General features: G+C 40.7%; 1 protein-coding gene across 1 annotated transcript in view; it reads right to left on the bottom strand.

Annotated features, from left to right (window-relative positions):
- The window catches only part of SLC9C2 (solute carrier family 9 member C2 (putative)), a 98,178-nt gene that overhangs the window by 51,008 nt on the left and 29,981 nt on the right, over positions 1-17,189 (bottom strand). Inside the window, exons 8-10 of the mRNA XM_045397572.2 lie at positions 15,122-15,265; positions 3,550-3,718; positions 954-1,035 (exon numbers count right to left, since the gene is read on the bottom strand). Of these exons, the coding sequence (XP_045253507.1) occupies positions 954-1,035; positions 3,550-3,718; positions 15,122-15,265 (395 nt within the window). The remainder of the gene's footprint in view (positions 1-953; positions 1,036-3,549; positions 3,719-15,121; positions 15,266-17,189) is intronic.

The raw sequence follows: 17,189 nt of genomic DNA on the forward strand, positions 1-17,189 counted from the left end.
TCATATGGTCTGGAATTGAACCTGCAGTATCCCCAAGTTATGCCTGATAGGTAAATCTCCAGTAGTCTGATCAATTTTAAATACCCAGACAAAATCGGGTCTCTGTAGCAGCAAAGCTGAGGATCAGGCCATGGCATATTGAACTATACTAAGGTTCTGCTATAAGACTTTGCCTAATCTCACCCCAGTTTTCCCCTCTCCCCTTGACCCTACTGCCACCAAGTATCTTATGCTGGATTTCTCTACTGAATGTATCTATTTGTTATTTTATTATATTTATGCATTTTATTGTAAATGGCCTGAGATTCCTTTTAGAAATAACCAACTGTGGCAGAGCCTGCTGTTATCTCCCAACATCCATTCTCTTCTTCTTCCTTCTGCCAATAGAATCTCTAAGTTTTGGCTGATCATATCGCCAGCAGGGAAAGATGGTGTTTCCCAGCTTCCCTTGCCCATGTGTGTCCATGTGACTAAGTTCTGGCCAATGGAATGTGAGTGATAATGATATATACAGAGGGAGGCTGCTTACCCTCCATTGCCACACACCCCTCCCCCACCATTTCCCCTTTCTAGTTGGTTGGATTGTAGACATGGTGGTAGTGAGCAGGCTTCTACCCTGTGGACAAGAGTAGCACCCTAGGGCATGGAAGAGCAATCAAAGGAACTTGGATTTCTAAACAACCTTGTAGAGTAGAACCATCTCACACTTCTGGACTTTTTGGTGGAGGGAAAAAAACCCTTCTGTCTTGTTTAAGCCTCTGTTCATCTGGCTTTTGTTAAACTGGCTGAACCAATATCCCAAGCAATATGCATCTAAAGATATGAATAAATGAAAAATGAATAATTTCTAAACCAATTCCTTGAGCTTCATGAGAAACGTGCCCATGACACCCAACAATAACCTGTTTGTATTATTCTCCCCAGCTAATTCATGAATGAGACATATACTTTACCTAACTTCCTGGCTGACTGAGTCATCACGTATGAATTTATTCCCATTGTCAATAATGATACTACTTGCACATAGAGTATAAACTAAAAACAAAACACATAAATAGTTAGAACCAAAATATTAAATAAGTACTCCAACAGCAATCATTGTTCAATTAGCCACCAACAAAATTCTATCAATATCTTAATCCACATTTTAAAATCCTGTTTCTGACAAGTCAGTTAAGGCAAAAAAGCAGTTTTGTGGACATTGCCTGAACATACTACACTGGGGCAGACATTAATTTTCAATCTGAACGAGGAAAACAATAGACTGGAGATTCTATGCTAAGGACACTGAGGGAAGAGCTCTCCACAGTTGCCACTCCTGGCGGCAGTCATGCAAAGACAGCACAGTGGTAGCCATCCCAGGCATGGCTGTGGAAACTGCAGGGAGGAGAGAAAGCCCAGCAACCGCAGGCGGTGGTGACTGTGGGCAGCAGAGGGATATGTGCCTGCCACCAGCATTTACTACAGCTGTACCAGAGGTTCTGAAGGAGAAGGCAGGAGCTGTGGTGAGGCCTGGAGAGGTGCTGTGTGGAAGCAAAAAGATAACCAACATTTGTAGGCCATGACTTTGCCATTTCTTAGCCATGTGACCGGGGGCCAGTTAATTTAACCATCACTCTGAGCCACAGCATCCTTCACTGAAAAGAGGAGTTAATAGTAATTTCTCCTCCAGTGTCTCGCACACTTAACTAATAACAATCACCTGAAGTGCTTGTTAAACATACTGACTCCGCTGTGGGTTGTGATTGTGTAGGTCTAGGGTGGAAGCAATGGGACTCTTAACACCAGACAAAACTAAGAAACACTGTAAAATGATGCCCAGGTGCTAGTTAACTTCTCATTGACTTGGTTTTAGGCCAATTCCTTGCATAAAAGAGAATCGAAGGAGCTGTAATGTTGATTATTTTACTTTTCTTTTGGAGCATGGAAAGAACCAAAGTCTTTGCAAAACCACTGGTTATTTGAACTCAAAATTAATGCCCAGATCAGACCCGTGGATATAAAACCTCAGAAAAAAATGTGGTGAGGAATATGAATATGATACTCCATCAAAAATAGCACTTCCTGTTTGGAGTTAGGGCACCTGAGGTCTTTCCCTCTTCTGCTACATACAGAAGGCTACCCTTTGATTGGATTTCTCCACATGCAAGACGGAGATGTCAATAGTTGCTCCCAAAAAGAAGGTATTAAATAAATACTGTATTCCTGGGGCCTTTGGGACAGCAGCAAAATAGTAAAGAAGAGAAGTTCTGGGATGGAAATTGGACAATAGCAACAAACTCTGTACATCTACCTCCAGATTCCTTGGTAGATGAGTCAGTGCTCTTGAGCTCATATCATTCAAGAGGATTTCCCCCTCCCAGAAACAGATTTGGGGTTTATCTTATTAGAAGGTAATGAGAGGCTGATCCTGGAGATTTCTAGCAGCTTCTGGAAACTTCTCTAGCTAGCTCACAGTGCTGTCACAAATGACAAAGTACACTGCCAGCAGTTGCACTGGGCTCTTTAATCTTGCCTGCACTGTCAGATGCAGCCACCACCAGACTCCCCAGAAATCCACCAGCTAACCCATGGGGAAAGGCTTTGAGAAAGAGTGGAAAGGAAATCAAGTTTTGTTTTGTGCTACAGATGATGGAGTCTTTGCCCAGAATTTTTCGAGAAATAAATTTTTTAAAATTAGCCCTAAAGACATAAATCTAACTAGACCCTTAATTTAAAAATGTATACAATATTTCTTATCTTGGTATACTTACCTAGCATTTCAGTTTTTGTTCTAAGAACTATAAGGATTAGAATGCTCTTGACAAGAGTATTGTTTTTTCATGCTTTCTGGCAGCTATTGAAAAATAGTATTTGTACTCGGGTCTGGTGGCTCACGTCTGTAATCCCAGCACTTTGAGTGGAGGCCGAGATGGGCAGATCACTTGAGGCCAGGAGTTCGAGACCAGCCTGGTCAACATGGCGAAACCCTGTCTCTACTAAAAATACCAATAATAATAATCCAGATGTGGTTGTGCACACCTGTAATCCCAGATACTTGGGAGGCTGAAGCATTAGAATTGCTTAAACCTGAGAGGCGGAGGTTGAAGTGAGCCAAGATCGTAACATTGCACTCCAGCCTGGGCGACAGAGTGAGATCTTGTCTCACAAAAAAAAAAAAAAAAAAGAAAATAGCATTTGTCTGTTCAATAACATTTATTGAGCATTCATTAAGTGTCTGGTATTTTATTAAGCATGATCTCAATTCTCAACTGAAAGTTGAAGCTCAACAAGGCTGAGGAACTTCCTCAAGATCACCCAGCCTGTGAATGGTGGAGTCTAGATCAGAGCCCCAGTGTATCTAATACCACATCCATAACTACTCCATGACTTGGTCCCTTTCACATTCTTAACATAAATAACGTTCTGCTCTGTTCCTTTCTACTTAAAAGAATGCATTTTAAAAATCTAATTCAAAGCTGGTGAACTTTATTACTGGGTTCTCTGACAAGTGGGCAAGATAAGTAAAAATGACAAATATGAATAATCATGAGATATGATCTTTCCTACCATTTGTGGTACGTCTACTTTCTGTTCAGCAAGATTATAAATATCAGGAGCCAAGAGTAAATTAAAAACTCCTTTAATTCCAGACCACGTGATTACAACTCCCCATCGCCAGTTATATTCATAACTTGAATGCATCAAAATAGGGCTCACTAACAAAATAGTAAGCAACCTGTGGAGAGGGAAACATTAAAAATAAATCACACCTTGTTTATTAATATTATTCATAGTTGAAAGCATGTATTAAATACTAAATTCAATATAAAAATTTTCAGGAAAGAAAAAAAACAATGTAATTTATTGTTAAGTCCTTCCAATTTTCTCAGACTAACCAAATCTACTATTTAAATTTTGCACATGACACTCAAGTCTTGAAAAATAATGCTAGAACTTCTAAACAAATATAAGGAATTATCATCAACACTACTGTATAATGTTTGGATTTGGGTAGTAAATTCTCACAGGGAAGCCTCTTCTAAGAATGCCGACAAGCTCATCTACTCCTGAAAAGCCACACATGACTGGATTCAAAATTACAATGGGGGCATGTGCAGATCATGACTCAAATGTAAAATTATTTTAGACACATTAATAAACTTAACCCAACCAAATGTCTATTGAGCTCCCACAAGAATCATAAGCTAAATGTCACACAAATAATTTTAATTTGCACCTTCTTGCTCTCCAGATTACTTTTCTATAGGACCCTGTGCCAAAATTTAAAATCTATCATTAAGGGACTGGCCCTGAGAGAGTATCAATCCTGTACTTCAGATAATTTAGAACAAATGAAATTTCAGCAAAAGTGAAAGCAGATGTGCTCTTAGCCTCAAAAAACTATTGTGTATCAGTTGATCAGCTATAATTGCACAAGTCAATTTACAGAATTCCAGTCATTGAGAAACAGAAAATCTACAATTACCACCTATAATGTATAAAATTATTGGGGCAAACTCCTCTGCCTTGCATGCGAGCCTTCTGCAACATGACTCTTACCAACCTTTTCAGCCTTACTAAATAACCTTTCCCTAAAATATCAGAGTCCAACCAAAATAGAAACAACTTATGTCATTTCCTGATATCAAAAACAGGGAGGCAGAATAGCAAATACTCTGAAGTCAGTCTACCTGTGTTAAATCTAGGCTTGCCTTTTACTAACTGCATAACTACGTAAGCAAGTTATTTAATCTCTCCGTGTCTCAGTTTCTTCATCTGTAAAATGAAGATGATAACAATTGTACTTGCCTCAAAGGATTATTGTGATAATTCAGTTAAATGAGGCAATACTCAGGGCTTAGAATGATGCTTTGCATGTGGTCAGCACTCAATACATAATCAATACTTCAATACATAATTATAACTATATATGATACATATGTATCCATACAAAATATTCAATCAGCAATGCTTATTATGTTCATGTATTCCCATTTCTTTATCTTGGCTCATCCTCTCTGAAATATTTTTCTCAAGTCTTTACAGAAAACCCCCACACACGTCAAGGGCCAACTTAAGGATAATTCCCTCCATTAAAGCCTTTCCTCTGGTGACGTGGAACCATCAGTTCAGCAAGATCTCTGGCACTCACTGGCCATTTGACCTTGGAAAAGGTCCTTTGCTTTTCTGGGGTACGATTTCTTCAAAATGTAGAAACTAACAGAGATAAATAATTGGAGATGATAATTCTTATCTCCTAGTGTTGTTATGAAGATGAAATGAGATAATGGATGTATACCTGAGTCAAACAGTGTGCTAAAGCCATGTTTCTTTCTTTATGACCAATCTCAACTTACACATGAGCTCTCATGCCAGAACGAAATGTTAACTTTCAAATGGAATAACTTACTCTTTTCTAGTTTAAACGTTCTTTGGGTATAACTTGGTCTTGCCTATACAAACAGTCAATTCAAATTTCCCTATAAAGAGCAGTTTGTCCTGTTTTCCAAGATGCTCCCCCTGTCCTGCCTTCCCAAGACAGGGTCTGGAAATTCACATAACTCATGGCATCAGGGAAAGGCTTGCAGAGAACATCTATTGATTTAGATGACTTGTGTTACTTGTGTTTGGCCTTTGGCCCCTGTTCTTGAGACATCTACTGGGAAGTATTCTTGGTCTATTTTTTTCAGCAAGGCCAATGCATGGTAATTGCTCAGATGACCTGTCTCCTCTACCAACTAAATGACCACCACCACCACCCAGCACTGCAGATCCCTTGAGGTCTGCTGCCACTCCCATTCAACCCTAGGTTTGAATGGTCTCCCATGCAGCTCTCCGACTTGGGGTCACTTTGGTGACCCTTCTGGCAAACTCACCAAATATCTTCTGAATTCACCACAGAGGAGGAAAGAACTTCAGATTCCTTCCATGTCAGAAACAGATTAAGTAAGGATCAAAAGTACTATCTTAGGCTTATTGTCTACTTACCATTTCTGCTCAGTAGCCTTAGGCCCATGTCACTCTAGGAGGCTGTATTTTCTCAGAGTTCCAAACTGGAGGTACAGGTGGGGATGTGATGGGAGTGGAGCAGTGTCCTCACCCTGGTCTCAACCCCCTATATAATCAGCAATGTTCTACGTCCCCTTCCTGTTTGTCATATCCTCCATTATCTTCACCATGGCATAAAATAAAATTATGTAACCCGAATCTACCAAGCTTGTCTCTTGATATGAAAAAAGGATATTTTCAGAATTTAACAAAGTCTTCTCTTCTTCAACAAAGCCTGGCTTTCAGAACCATTGTCTCATTGTGTGGTCTCAAAAATATTCACAAATCAAGAGCTACAAATAAACTCTTTATTTTGGAATTTCATCATAAAATCTTAATCTTTTTTAGCTGAAAAGAAGGAAGGTCATACATAAAGAAGTATAATACGGAAAAGAAAACACATTCATATATTGCAGGAACAGCACTCCTTTTATAGTGGATATTGTGGTGTTCCATTTAGAATTCCTTTTCGGGGCTGACAGCCCATCCTCCAACTGGTAGGAATTTGAGGATTTAAATGGGCCTGCATGGCTCTGCCTCTCACTGCACATTGCTCTGGGCCACAGGGACTTGCCCTCCTCAAAGTTGTTGCCTCTCAAGGCATAGCCCTTGGCCAATGACTGCATTATGAAGATACAAAGGCCTGTTCCCTTGTCTCAGTGTGGGATGACTCTGAAGGGCCCTTCCAGCTCCACAGTTTCCCATAGCTCAGGGGAGCCTTGAATGAAACTGTGCAGTGGGTCAGTTTCTCCCCTTGCCCAATTCTGCCTTCCACACTTGCCCAATAAACCTTTTGCCAACAACTCTCCCAAGTCTCCCAACCCTCCCTCTCAGATTCTGCTCCCAGGAAATCCAACCCTTCGAATTTGTAAATCTAGCACAGGGCAGGCATTCCACAGAACCCCTCAGCTAGCTATGAAGCTTCATAACATGTTTCTTGTTCCTTTTCTTTTTCTTTCTTTCTTTCTTTCCTTCTTTCTTTCTTTCTTTTCTTTCCTTCTGTCTTTCTTTCTTCTTTCTTTCTTTCTCTTTCTTTTTCTTTCTTTCTTTCTTTTTCTTCCTTTCTTTCTCTTTCTTTTTTATTTTTAATTTTTTTTTGAGACAGAGTCACGCTCTATAACCCAGGCTGGAGTGCAGTGGAGTGATCTTGGCTCACTGCAACCTCTGTCTCCCAGGTTCAAGAGATTCTCCTGCTTTAGCCTTCTGAGTAGCTGGGATTACAGGCATGTCCCACCGCGCCCGGCTAATCTTTGTATTTTAGTAGAAACAGGGTTTCACCATGTTGGCCAGGCTGGTCTTGAACTCTTGACCTCACATGATCCACCCACCTTGGCCTCCCAAAGTGCTGGGATTATATGTGTGAGCCACTGTGCCTGGCCCCATAACATATTTCTTAAGCCTCCTATATGAAGCTTATCTTTCCTTATGTCACAGTTATTTATATATTTATTTTATCCCTCCAACTAGATTTTAAACTTCTTGAGGAGAGGTACTGTGTTTTATGCATCTCTGTGAACCTCGAGACTTCAAACAGCAAGTCCTGTTGTATTTACATGGTCATGGTCACTCCTTTTTAGAGAAAGAGACATGGGGTTGCTGTTTGCCTGGGATGGAGCTGGGGGTAAGGGATGTCACCAGAGACCAGGGGGAAAAAATGTACCATATTGTTTGGCTTCCAAGCTGAAAGACTACTTATTTTTAAGGCAAGTTTGCATAGCTGTACAACCAAGACCTGGAAGTATAATTAGCTGAATCAGCATCCTCTGACCTCAGACTAAAGAGTTGATAGGAGACAGTATCTCTATTCTACCCTTAGTTCCAGCTCTTCACACCGGGGAAGCTGGTCAGAGAAATGTGGGGTCCTGCTGATGAATGGCGTATGGATGGGAAGTCTGACAGTCCCTCAGGAGTATGACTAACCTGAGGGACTTAGATACAACAGAGTCTGGACTAGAGCCCCTGTCCAGGCAACAGCCTTCAAGGACATCAGCAACTGGTCCCAGAACAGACTTGACCAGATAAAATGAACATCACTGGTCCCTTCCATTGTCACCACCACTGGCCAATCACACATGAAAAAGATCAGCCACTCCCACCCATTCCCCCAAGGACTGACCAATCACATAAAGGACACACACACACACACACACACACACACACACACACACACACGACTGTAACTAATCTAACAATCCTGAACTGACCTGGGAAGTCACTAGATTGGAATGAATTTACCTGATTGTATGTAAACTAAATCCACTAGGATCCAGCTCACAGCTATATAGTAAAGCCAGTTCTAGAAATAAAATTTCATTTTTTTGAGTACTAAAAATCTAGGCACCATTTTAATAGGAATTAAGTTATATGCCCATTACAACTCTATAGGGAAAAAAATTCATTAAGGTCATCATTCAAGTCAGAAACTAGCCCCTGTGCCCAACGACTATTGAAAAAATTCAGAGCTCCCTAGAAGTGTTGACTGCAACATCGAAGAGGCCAAATTAATCTTTGTCAAGGTGGAAATCAATTATACTTGTTTTTTCTAATTTTGTACTTCATCAAAGTGAAATTCTGAGGTCTGAATTTTTAAAAATATCTTTTAATGAGTTTCATAATGTTTGTTTTTCTGATTATCAAAAATGCAAGCAATCTCACAAATTGTAACTTTCAGTCTACCTTCAAAGATTATTAATTTTAAATATTCTTTAAACATTTTCTACATAACGGAGCTTAACAGATTAGGAATGATTTTCTATTAATCTTAAAAATATACCCACCAAGGGTAAGTGATTTTATAAATGGAAAGTGCAAGATTTTCTTGTCCATAATTCACACACCTCGGGACCTTTGGATTCTTTCTAATTTTTCATCTCTGTGAATACAACTACAATGAAAACACTTTGAAAAAAATCATCATCCAGATTTTTAAAAAATTTTAACAGCTTCATTGGTATACAGAAATCTGCACATATTTAGCATATATAATTTGATGAGCACATTGTCCACTCCACATTTTAAATCACATTCTTACAAGTGGAATACAAACATTAAATCATTAACTATACAAGTAAGTGTTCTATAATACTTGCAGGGAGTGCTAAAAGGAGAACTACACAGTGACAAAGAATGTGGGAGAGCAGTGCCTCCCCTGGTGGAGGTGGACGGCAGGGACCAGAAGCATGGAGGCTTTCCCTGAGGAAGGATAGTTTGTCCTGTAATCTGAAGGTACCAGGGGCCAGGATGAAGGACAGCCAGAGGACAGCTATGGAAGGACCTGAAGGAACAAGTATCTGAGGAACTTTGTCACATGTGTTTGGAGTGAAGAGAGCAAGCAGCAGAGGGTCCTTTGAGCTGGCTGATGAGGGGGCAGGGCCAGTGTTTTTCACAGGGTCTTTATCACACTCTCACAGGGCTGAATGCATGAATTTTAGGAACCACTGATTTTACCACTTTTCATTTTATTTTTAAAAATTTCTAGTGGGTTTAAAACTTCAACATGTTTTAGCCATTAATATTTCTTCTTTTATGAACTTGTCATATCCTCCATAATGTTTATTATTTTTTAAATGCCCCCTCAACCCAGCTTTTCCCAACTCCAGGAAGAACCGGGAAGAGAAGGCAAGGCCAATCTAGTTACTTTATCTTGGTTTTAAATGATAAAACAATACATGAATACTGAAAAAAAATCTCAAATAGTAAAAAAGTATATGAAAAAATTTTTTAATTTTCAATTTTTGTGGGTACAGAGTAGGTGTGTGTATTTTTGGGGTGCATGAGATATTTGATACAGGGCATGCAATGCATAATAATGACATCATGCTAAATGAGGTATCCATGCCCTCAAGCATTTATCCTTTGTTACAGATAATCCAATTAGACTCTTTTAGTTATTTTTAATTGTACAATTAAATTATTATCAACTATAGTCACCCTGTTGTGCCATCAAATACTAGGTCTTACTCATTCCATCTATTTTTCATACCTGTTAACCATCCTTACTTTCCCCCCTTATCCCCCTTCTACCCTTCCCAGCCTCTGGTAACCCCCTATGAACTCTCTACCCCCATGAGTTCAATTGTTTTAACTTTTACATCCCACGAATAAGTGAAAACATGTGAAATTTGTCTTTCTGTGCCTGGCTTATTTCACTTAACATAATGACCTCCAGTTCCTTCCATACTGTTGCAAATGACAGGATCTCTTTCCTTTTTATGACTAAATAGTATTCCATTGTGTACATGTACCACATTTTCTTTACCCATTCATCTGTTAATGGACACTTAGGTTGCTTCCAAATCTTGGTTATCGTGAATAGTGCTGCAATAAACATGGGAGTGCAGATACCTCTTTGATATACTGATTTCCTTTATTTGGAGTATATATGCAGCAATGTGATTGCTGAATCATATAACTCTGTGTTTAGTTTTTTGAGGAACCTCCAAAATATTCTTTGTAGTGGTTGTGGTAATTTACATTCCCACCAACAGTGTATGAGAGTTCCCTTTTCCCCACATCCTCACCAGGATTTGTTATTGCCTGTCTTTTGGATATAAGCCATTTTAACTGGGATGAGATGATATCTTGTTGTAGTTTTGAGTTGCATTTCCCTGATGATCAATGATGTTGGGCATGTTTTCATATATCTGTTTGCCATCTGTATGTCTTCTTTAGAGAAATGTCTACTCAGATCTTTTGCCCAATTTTTAATCAGATTTTTAGATTTTTTCCTATTGACTTGTTTGAGCTCCTTATATATTCTGGTTATGAAACTCTCATCAGATGGGTAGTTTTCTTTTTGTCTTTATTTTTTCTTTTCCTTTCTTTCTTTCTTTCTTTTTTTTTTTTTTTTTTTGACACAAAGTGTCACTCTGTTGCCCAGGTTGGAGTGCAGTGGTGCGATCTCAGTTCACTGCAACCTCTGCCTCCCGGGTTTTTCAAGTGATTCTCCTGCCTTGGCCCCCAAGTAGCTGGGACTACAGGCACACACCACTGCACAGGTGGGTGGTTTCCTCCCATTCTGTGGGTTGTCTCTTCAATTTGTTGATTGTTTCCTTTACTATACAGAAGCTTTTTAACTTTATGTTATCTCATTTGTCCATTTTTTTCTTTGATTGCCTGTGCTTGTGGATTATTCCTCAAGAAATCTATGCCCTGCCCAGTGTCCTAGAGGGTTTCCCCAATGTTTTCTTGCAGTAGTTTCATAGGTTACAGTCTTAGATTTACCTATTTAACACATTTTAATTTGATTTTTGCCTATGATGAGAGTCAGGGGCCTAGTTTCATTCCCTTGCATATGGATATCCAGTTTTCCCAGCACTATTTATTGAAGAGACTGTTCTTTCTCCAATATACATTCTTATCACCTTTGTCAAAAAAGAGTTCACTGTAGACATATGGATTTATTTCTGGGTTCTCTTTTCTGTTCCATTGGTCTGTCTGTTTTTATGCCATTCCAATGCTGCTTTCATTACTATAGCTCTGCAGTATAATTTGAAGTCAAGTAATATGATTCCTCCAGTTTATTGATTGATTGATTGATTGATTTTGCTCAGGATATCTTTGGTTATTCTGGGTCTTTCTAATTCTTTCTTCTCAAGCAATTCAGGAGAATTGCTTGAGCCCAGGAGTTCAAGACCAGCCTGGGCAACATGGTAAGACCCTGTCTCAAAAAGAAATAAAAAATAAAAAATAGGGTGAAAAGCCTTAGAAATCTGCCTGGTGTTCTATTCTATTGTGATTAAGCTGGTATTCAAACCACAAGACAAAGTTCTTCCCGCTCTTTCCTCCTTTTTCCACAGGCAGGAAAGCCTTTCCCCATGGCCACCACTACCACCAGTCCCCTGGGATTTCTGCCACACCACCACCCATGTCCACTTAAGGCCCAAGGGCTCTTCAGCCAGCTTGTAATGAATGCTGCCAGGCCTGAGACTCACCCTTCAGAGCAGAGGTCTCCCCTCTCGCTCAGGGCAAGTTCAAGAATGCTGTCCAAGAGCCTAAGCCTGGTCTTGGGGACCCCAAAAGCCTACTTGGTGCTCTACCCCACTGTGGCCAAGCTGGTACCTGAAGCCAGCACATCTGAGTCTCCGCAAGGCCCACAGCATGCTACCTGTGTATTGCTGTATTTACTCAAGGCCCAAGGGCTCTTTAGTCAGCAAGTGATGAATCCTGCCAGGTCTGGGTCCTTCCCTTCAAGATAGCAGTTTCTCTTCTGACCCAGAGTGTGTCTAGAAATGTTGTCCGGGAACTAGAGCCTGAACTGGGGGCCTCACAACTCTGCCCAGTGCCCTATTCTGCTGTGGTTGAGCTGGTATCCAAGATGCAGGATGAAGTTCTCTTTACTCTTCTCTCTCCTCTCCTCAAGCAGAAGGAAGGAGTCACTTTCATTTTTCTGAGCTGCGCTGCCTGAGGTTGTGGGACGGGTGGCACAAATATTCCCCCAGCCACCCTGTCTGCTGTCTCACTACGTCACGCACTGCCCCGGTCCACTGACTCTGAGCCAGAACAGCATCAGGACTTGCCTAAGAATTGCAGTCCTTGTATCCTAGACTGCCTTCCAAGTTCACTTAGTATCCCAGAGCACTTTAGCCCACAGTGGCAAGCTTGCCGAGAAACTCAAGTTCCTCCCACTGGAATGGGCACTTGCCCTCGGCTAGGACTGGTCTAAATATTCCTTCTGTGGGCAGGTGCTGGCTGAGTTCAGCACAGTTTTGCTTTCCACTGTTACAGGGCAGCACTAGGTTCAATGCAAACTCCCGCAGTCGCTGTGGTCTGCCTTCTCCAAGTGCACAGATTCTCTCTCTGCACCACACAGCTGCTTTGTCGGGGGAGGACAGGGGAGGGGTGGTGTCAGCAATCCATGACTGTTTTTCCTACCTCTTTAGTGCCTCTTTCTGCAATATGAATTTTAAAGTAGGTACTGTGATCACTCACTTGATTTTTGGTTCTTATGAAGGTGCTTTTTTGTGTGCGGATAGTTGTTAAAACGTGGTGTTCCTGCTGGGGGGTGAGAGGGATGATCAGTGGAGCCTTCTATTCTGCCATCTTGCTCCATCCTCAGTAAACATTTTAAAAGCTAAAATGCCCTGACTTTGTCCCCCTTCACAAATCCCATTCCCCAAATGAAAGTAACCACTCTTAAGGGGCTGATGTACATCCTCCCAGGTGTTTTCTTAACTCACAAAGGCATTCATATATGGGTTCTTTCTCTTACTTTTTTTCATACTTACCTCTCTATCTTCATCTCCTGCTCTCCCCTCTCTGTTTCAGTGACCAAGGCCTCCCTGCTGTTTATTGCACATACCAGGCTGGCCCCTCCCTTAGGGCATATACAATTATGAGTCTTTCCTCTTGTATCTGCCTGGCTCCCTCACCTCTTTCATATCTTTACTCAAATGTCACTTTCTCATTGAGGCCTACCCTGCCCACCGGGTTTGGATTGCAGCTTGCCATCTAGTGCTGGCACAACCAACTTCCTTCCTCACCGTGCTTTATTTATTTTCATAGTCTTTATTATTTTCTAAGATATTATATTCATTATTTAACATGATTTTGGGTTTTTTTCTGAAAACCTCAGTTACATTGTAAACTCCACGATGGCAGAAATTTTCATGTTTTTGGACTATTTCATCCATTGAGGTGTCCTAAGTGCCTGGAGCAATGCCTGACATTTAGCAGGGGCTTGATACATATCTGCTGAAAGAATTAACAAATGCAGTGGTGGTTTGTTTTCATGTTTTAATTTTATTAATAATGTTTTGTTTTAAAACCTACTGATAATTTCTTTGGAGAATCCTTTCATTATTTTGAAGCTTCAAAAGTTGTCTCTTATCCTGAGAAAATAAGAATAGCCACAATCATGGCAAAAACTCACTTTACTGAGCATTTACTATGTGCCAGGCACGGTGCTAAATTCTCGTACTTGCATTACCTCATTGAGTCCTCACAGCAGCCCTCTGAGATGATCTATTATTGTGCCCATTCTACAGATAAGTAATTGAAACTTAGATTAAGTAATGACCCAAAGTCACATACATCGTCACAAAGCTAACAAGTGTGGGAGATGGAATTTGGACCCAGAAATAAACATAAACACCTAAATTATACTAGGGAGCAATGACTAACTTAAAACCTATTTTTTAAGAGTCCAGACAGAGAGCCAGAGAAAAGACGATAAGATGGCTACTGATTTCAAAGCTGCATGGGAACAGCAGGCAGGCACCAATTTAGGCCCCACTCTGATGGGCTGGGGGATGGGGTGGGACTCTGGGCTGTATACATAGCCTTCTGTGTGAGAGTGACAATCTGGGTTGCATGCAGTGCCTTGAGTCAGCAGACTCAAGTTTCCATGGGAACATACTATAAGACAAGCTACCTTGGTCACCATCCTGAGTGAAAATGACAGTGTTTTTGGAAACATTGTCATAAATTCTTATGGAAGACACAACTACCATCAGTGGGCAATGGCATTCTTGAATAAGGATGCTCATGGAGTCAGGTTTAAATCCCAACTTTGCTCTTATGAGTTGAGTGACTCTAGGCAGGTTTTTACATTCTCTGGGCTTCATCTGTGAGGTGATGCAATAGCACATACATCACAAGGTTATATTCATATTAATGGCATACGGTACATGGTAAGTGCATTATCATAGCTATTGGTATATAGCATGATAGTGGCTTTCTCATAGCTATTGATGATAATAAATTATGATGAAATTCCACAAAAATGTTAAGAGCAATTAATCTGGTCCAGTGATGCTCAACTTTAACATGCATACAAACCACCTGAAGAGCATGTTGAAACTGTTTCCTGGATCTCATATTTAGAGATTCAATTCAATAGGTTGAGATGGGCCCATGAATTTGCATTTCTATCCAGCTTCTGGGTGATGCCAATCCCTCTCATTTTATGGATAAAATCTTGAAAAATAAACACCCCAAGTTGCACAGCAAGCTATTGTCAAGGCCTTGACAACAATGCAGGTTTCCTGGCTCCATGTCCAGAGTCCTTTTTGCTGTATGTCACTGCTTTGTAATTCTAATTCTGGCCTTGAGAATCTAAGTCAGTAAACAAACTTTAAAATATTATTCTTACCTTACCAAATTCACTGTTGTAAATAAAATGACTATGAAAGTTATAGTGTAAAGTTCATAATGGTCGAGTTCTCCACATCCAATCACAATGCCAAAGAAAGTGTATATTAAATGTTCATATACACATGAAAAAATTCTTAAGAACCTAGGATGAATGAAATAGAAATGAAATTTTAAGCAATCATCTTAAAAATATATTTCCTTTTCACATAAAAGCATGTATCTTATATCTTCCATGATGTCTTAGCAGAGGCCCTTGCCTTCATCTCTGTTATAGTCAACACTTAGAAGAATTTTGTTGGATCTAAACACACCCAGTTCCATATTTTTCATTACCTTCATCACACCAATACCCATGGGCTGCTTCTCACAGTAGAATAATAAGAGCAAGGCAGAACAATGAGGACCTCCCCCCAAGGTGATGATTTATCAGTTTCTCTGGGATTCAGTGAGAGCATGTCAACTGTTGGGCCTGCTGCTGCTAAACCCAGAGTTGCAGTTGCTACCAGGAGGTACCTCAGTAACTTTAACTTTGCAATAGCTAACAGGATCATCTCAATGCTCTCTGCACAACCTCTCCCTCTGTGACCCACACGTACTCTTCTATTTACTTTGAAAGTCTCCCCTGTCTGCTTTCCTGTCTACTGCATTCCTAAAAGTCTTGTAAGGCTAACTCTAATCCCATGTTGTCCATGAAAGCATCTTAAGCACCCTAGGTGGAAGTAGTCCTGCTCTGAATTCCTATGGTGCTGTCTGTACTAATGTAGTTTTTAAGCAGAAGAAAGCATTACAATCACCCAGATTGAATTCTATAAATTGACAGAACCACCCCCAGAGATTCTTACTGAGTAGACCAAAGCACATGGGTTAGGGCAGGGGGCTGAGGCCTCAGTAGAATACACGTTCTGTTCTATATGGTTCCATGTGGTAGCATGCCTGGGTCAGAGCCAAGTATGACTTCCACAAGCAGATCTCAAGGCCTGCCTCCTCTAGATTCTCTCTCTTGAGACTTTCCCTTTCAGCTGACTGGGTAAGTGTGTCACAAACCAGTCTCCTTACAGGTGGATCTCAAAATTTATGCTCGGAAAGAAGCATAAGGAAGCCTCATTTTAGCTGCAGACATAAACCATGTTCTTTGATACACACAGCAGTACCCCAATCAAGGAGATAATTTCATTCTCCAAGTTATTTCTATCTCTTGATTCAATTGATTCTGAACCCCTACAGGGAAGAGTTTGAATGGGGGGACCTCAAACCCCAGTGCATAGTTTTCAAAAAATTCGGAAGTCATGGAATAACTGACTGAGTTTAAAACTTTCTTTCTTTTCTTTTTTTTTTTTTTTTTTTTTGAGATGGAGTCTTGCTCTGTCGCCCAGGCTGGAGTGCAGTGGCTCGATCTCGGCTCACTGCAAGCTCCACCTCCTGGGTTCACGCCATTCTCCTGCCTCAGACTCCCTAGTAGCTGGGACTACAGGCACCCGCCACCACACCCAGCTAATTTTTTGTATTTTTAGTAGAGACAGGGTTTCACTGTGTTAGCCAGGGTGGTCTTGATCTCCTGACCTCGTGATCCACCCGCCTCGGCCTCCCAAAGTGCTGGGATTTCAGGCGGGAGCCACCACACCCGGCCTGAGTTAAATACTTTAAAAAAAATGTCATGTGGGTACAGTGGCTCATGCATGTAATCCCAACACTTTGGGAGGCTAAGGAGGACATATTGCTTGAGCCCAGGAGTTCGAGACCAGCCTGGGAAACCTGGTGAAAACCCACCTCTACAAAAAATACAAAAAATTAGCCGGGTATCCTGGTGCATGCCTGTAGTCCCAGCTACTTGAGAGGCTGAGGTGGGAGGAACACTTGAGCCCTGGAGGTGGAGGCTGTAGTAAGCTTTGATAGCGCCATTGCCTCTCAGCCTGGGAGGCAAAGCAAGATCCTGTCTCAAAAAAATTTTTTTTCACATCTCTCCACAGGACCTAAAAAATGCATTTTGTATACAGTAGAACTTGAATAAATACGTAATTATTCACACATATTGTTACTTTCTTATAAAAACATGTCTGCCACTTAAC

This window comes from Macaca fascicularis, chromosome 1 (genome assembly GCF_037993035.2).
Source record: "Macaca fascicularis isolate 582-1 chromosome 1, T2T-MFA8v1.1".
Taxonomy (NCBI): domain Eukaryota; kingdom Metazoa; phylum Chordata; class Mammalia; order Primates; family Cercopithecidae; genus Macaca; species Macaca fascicularis.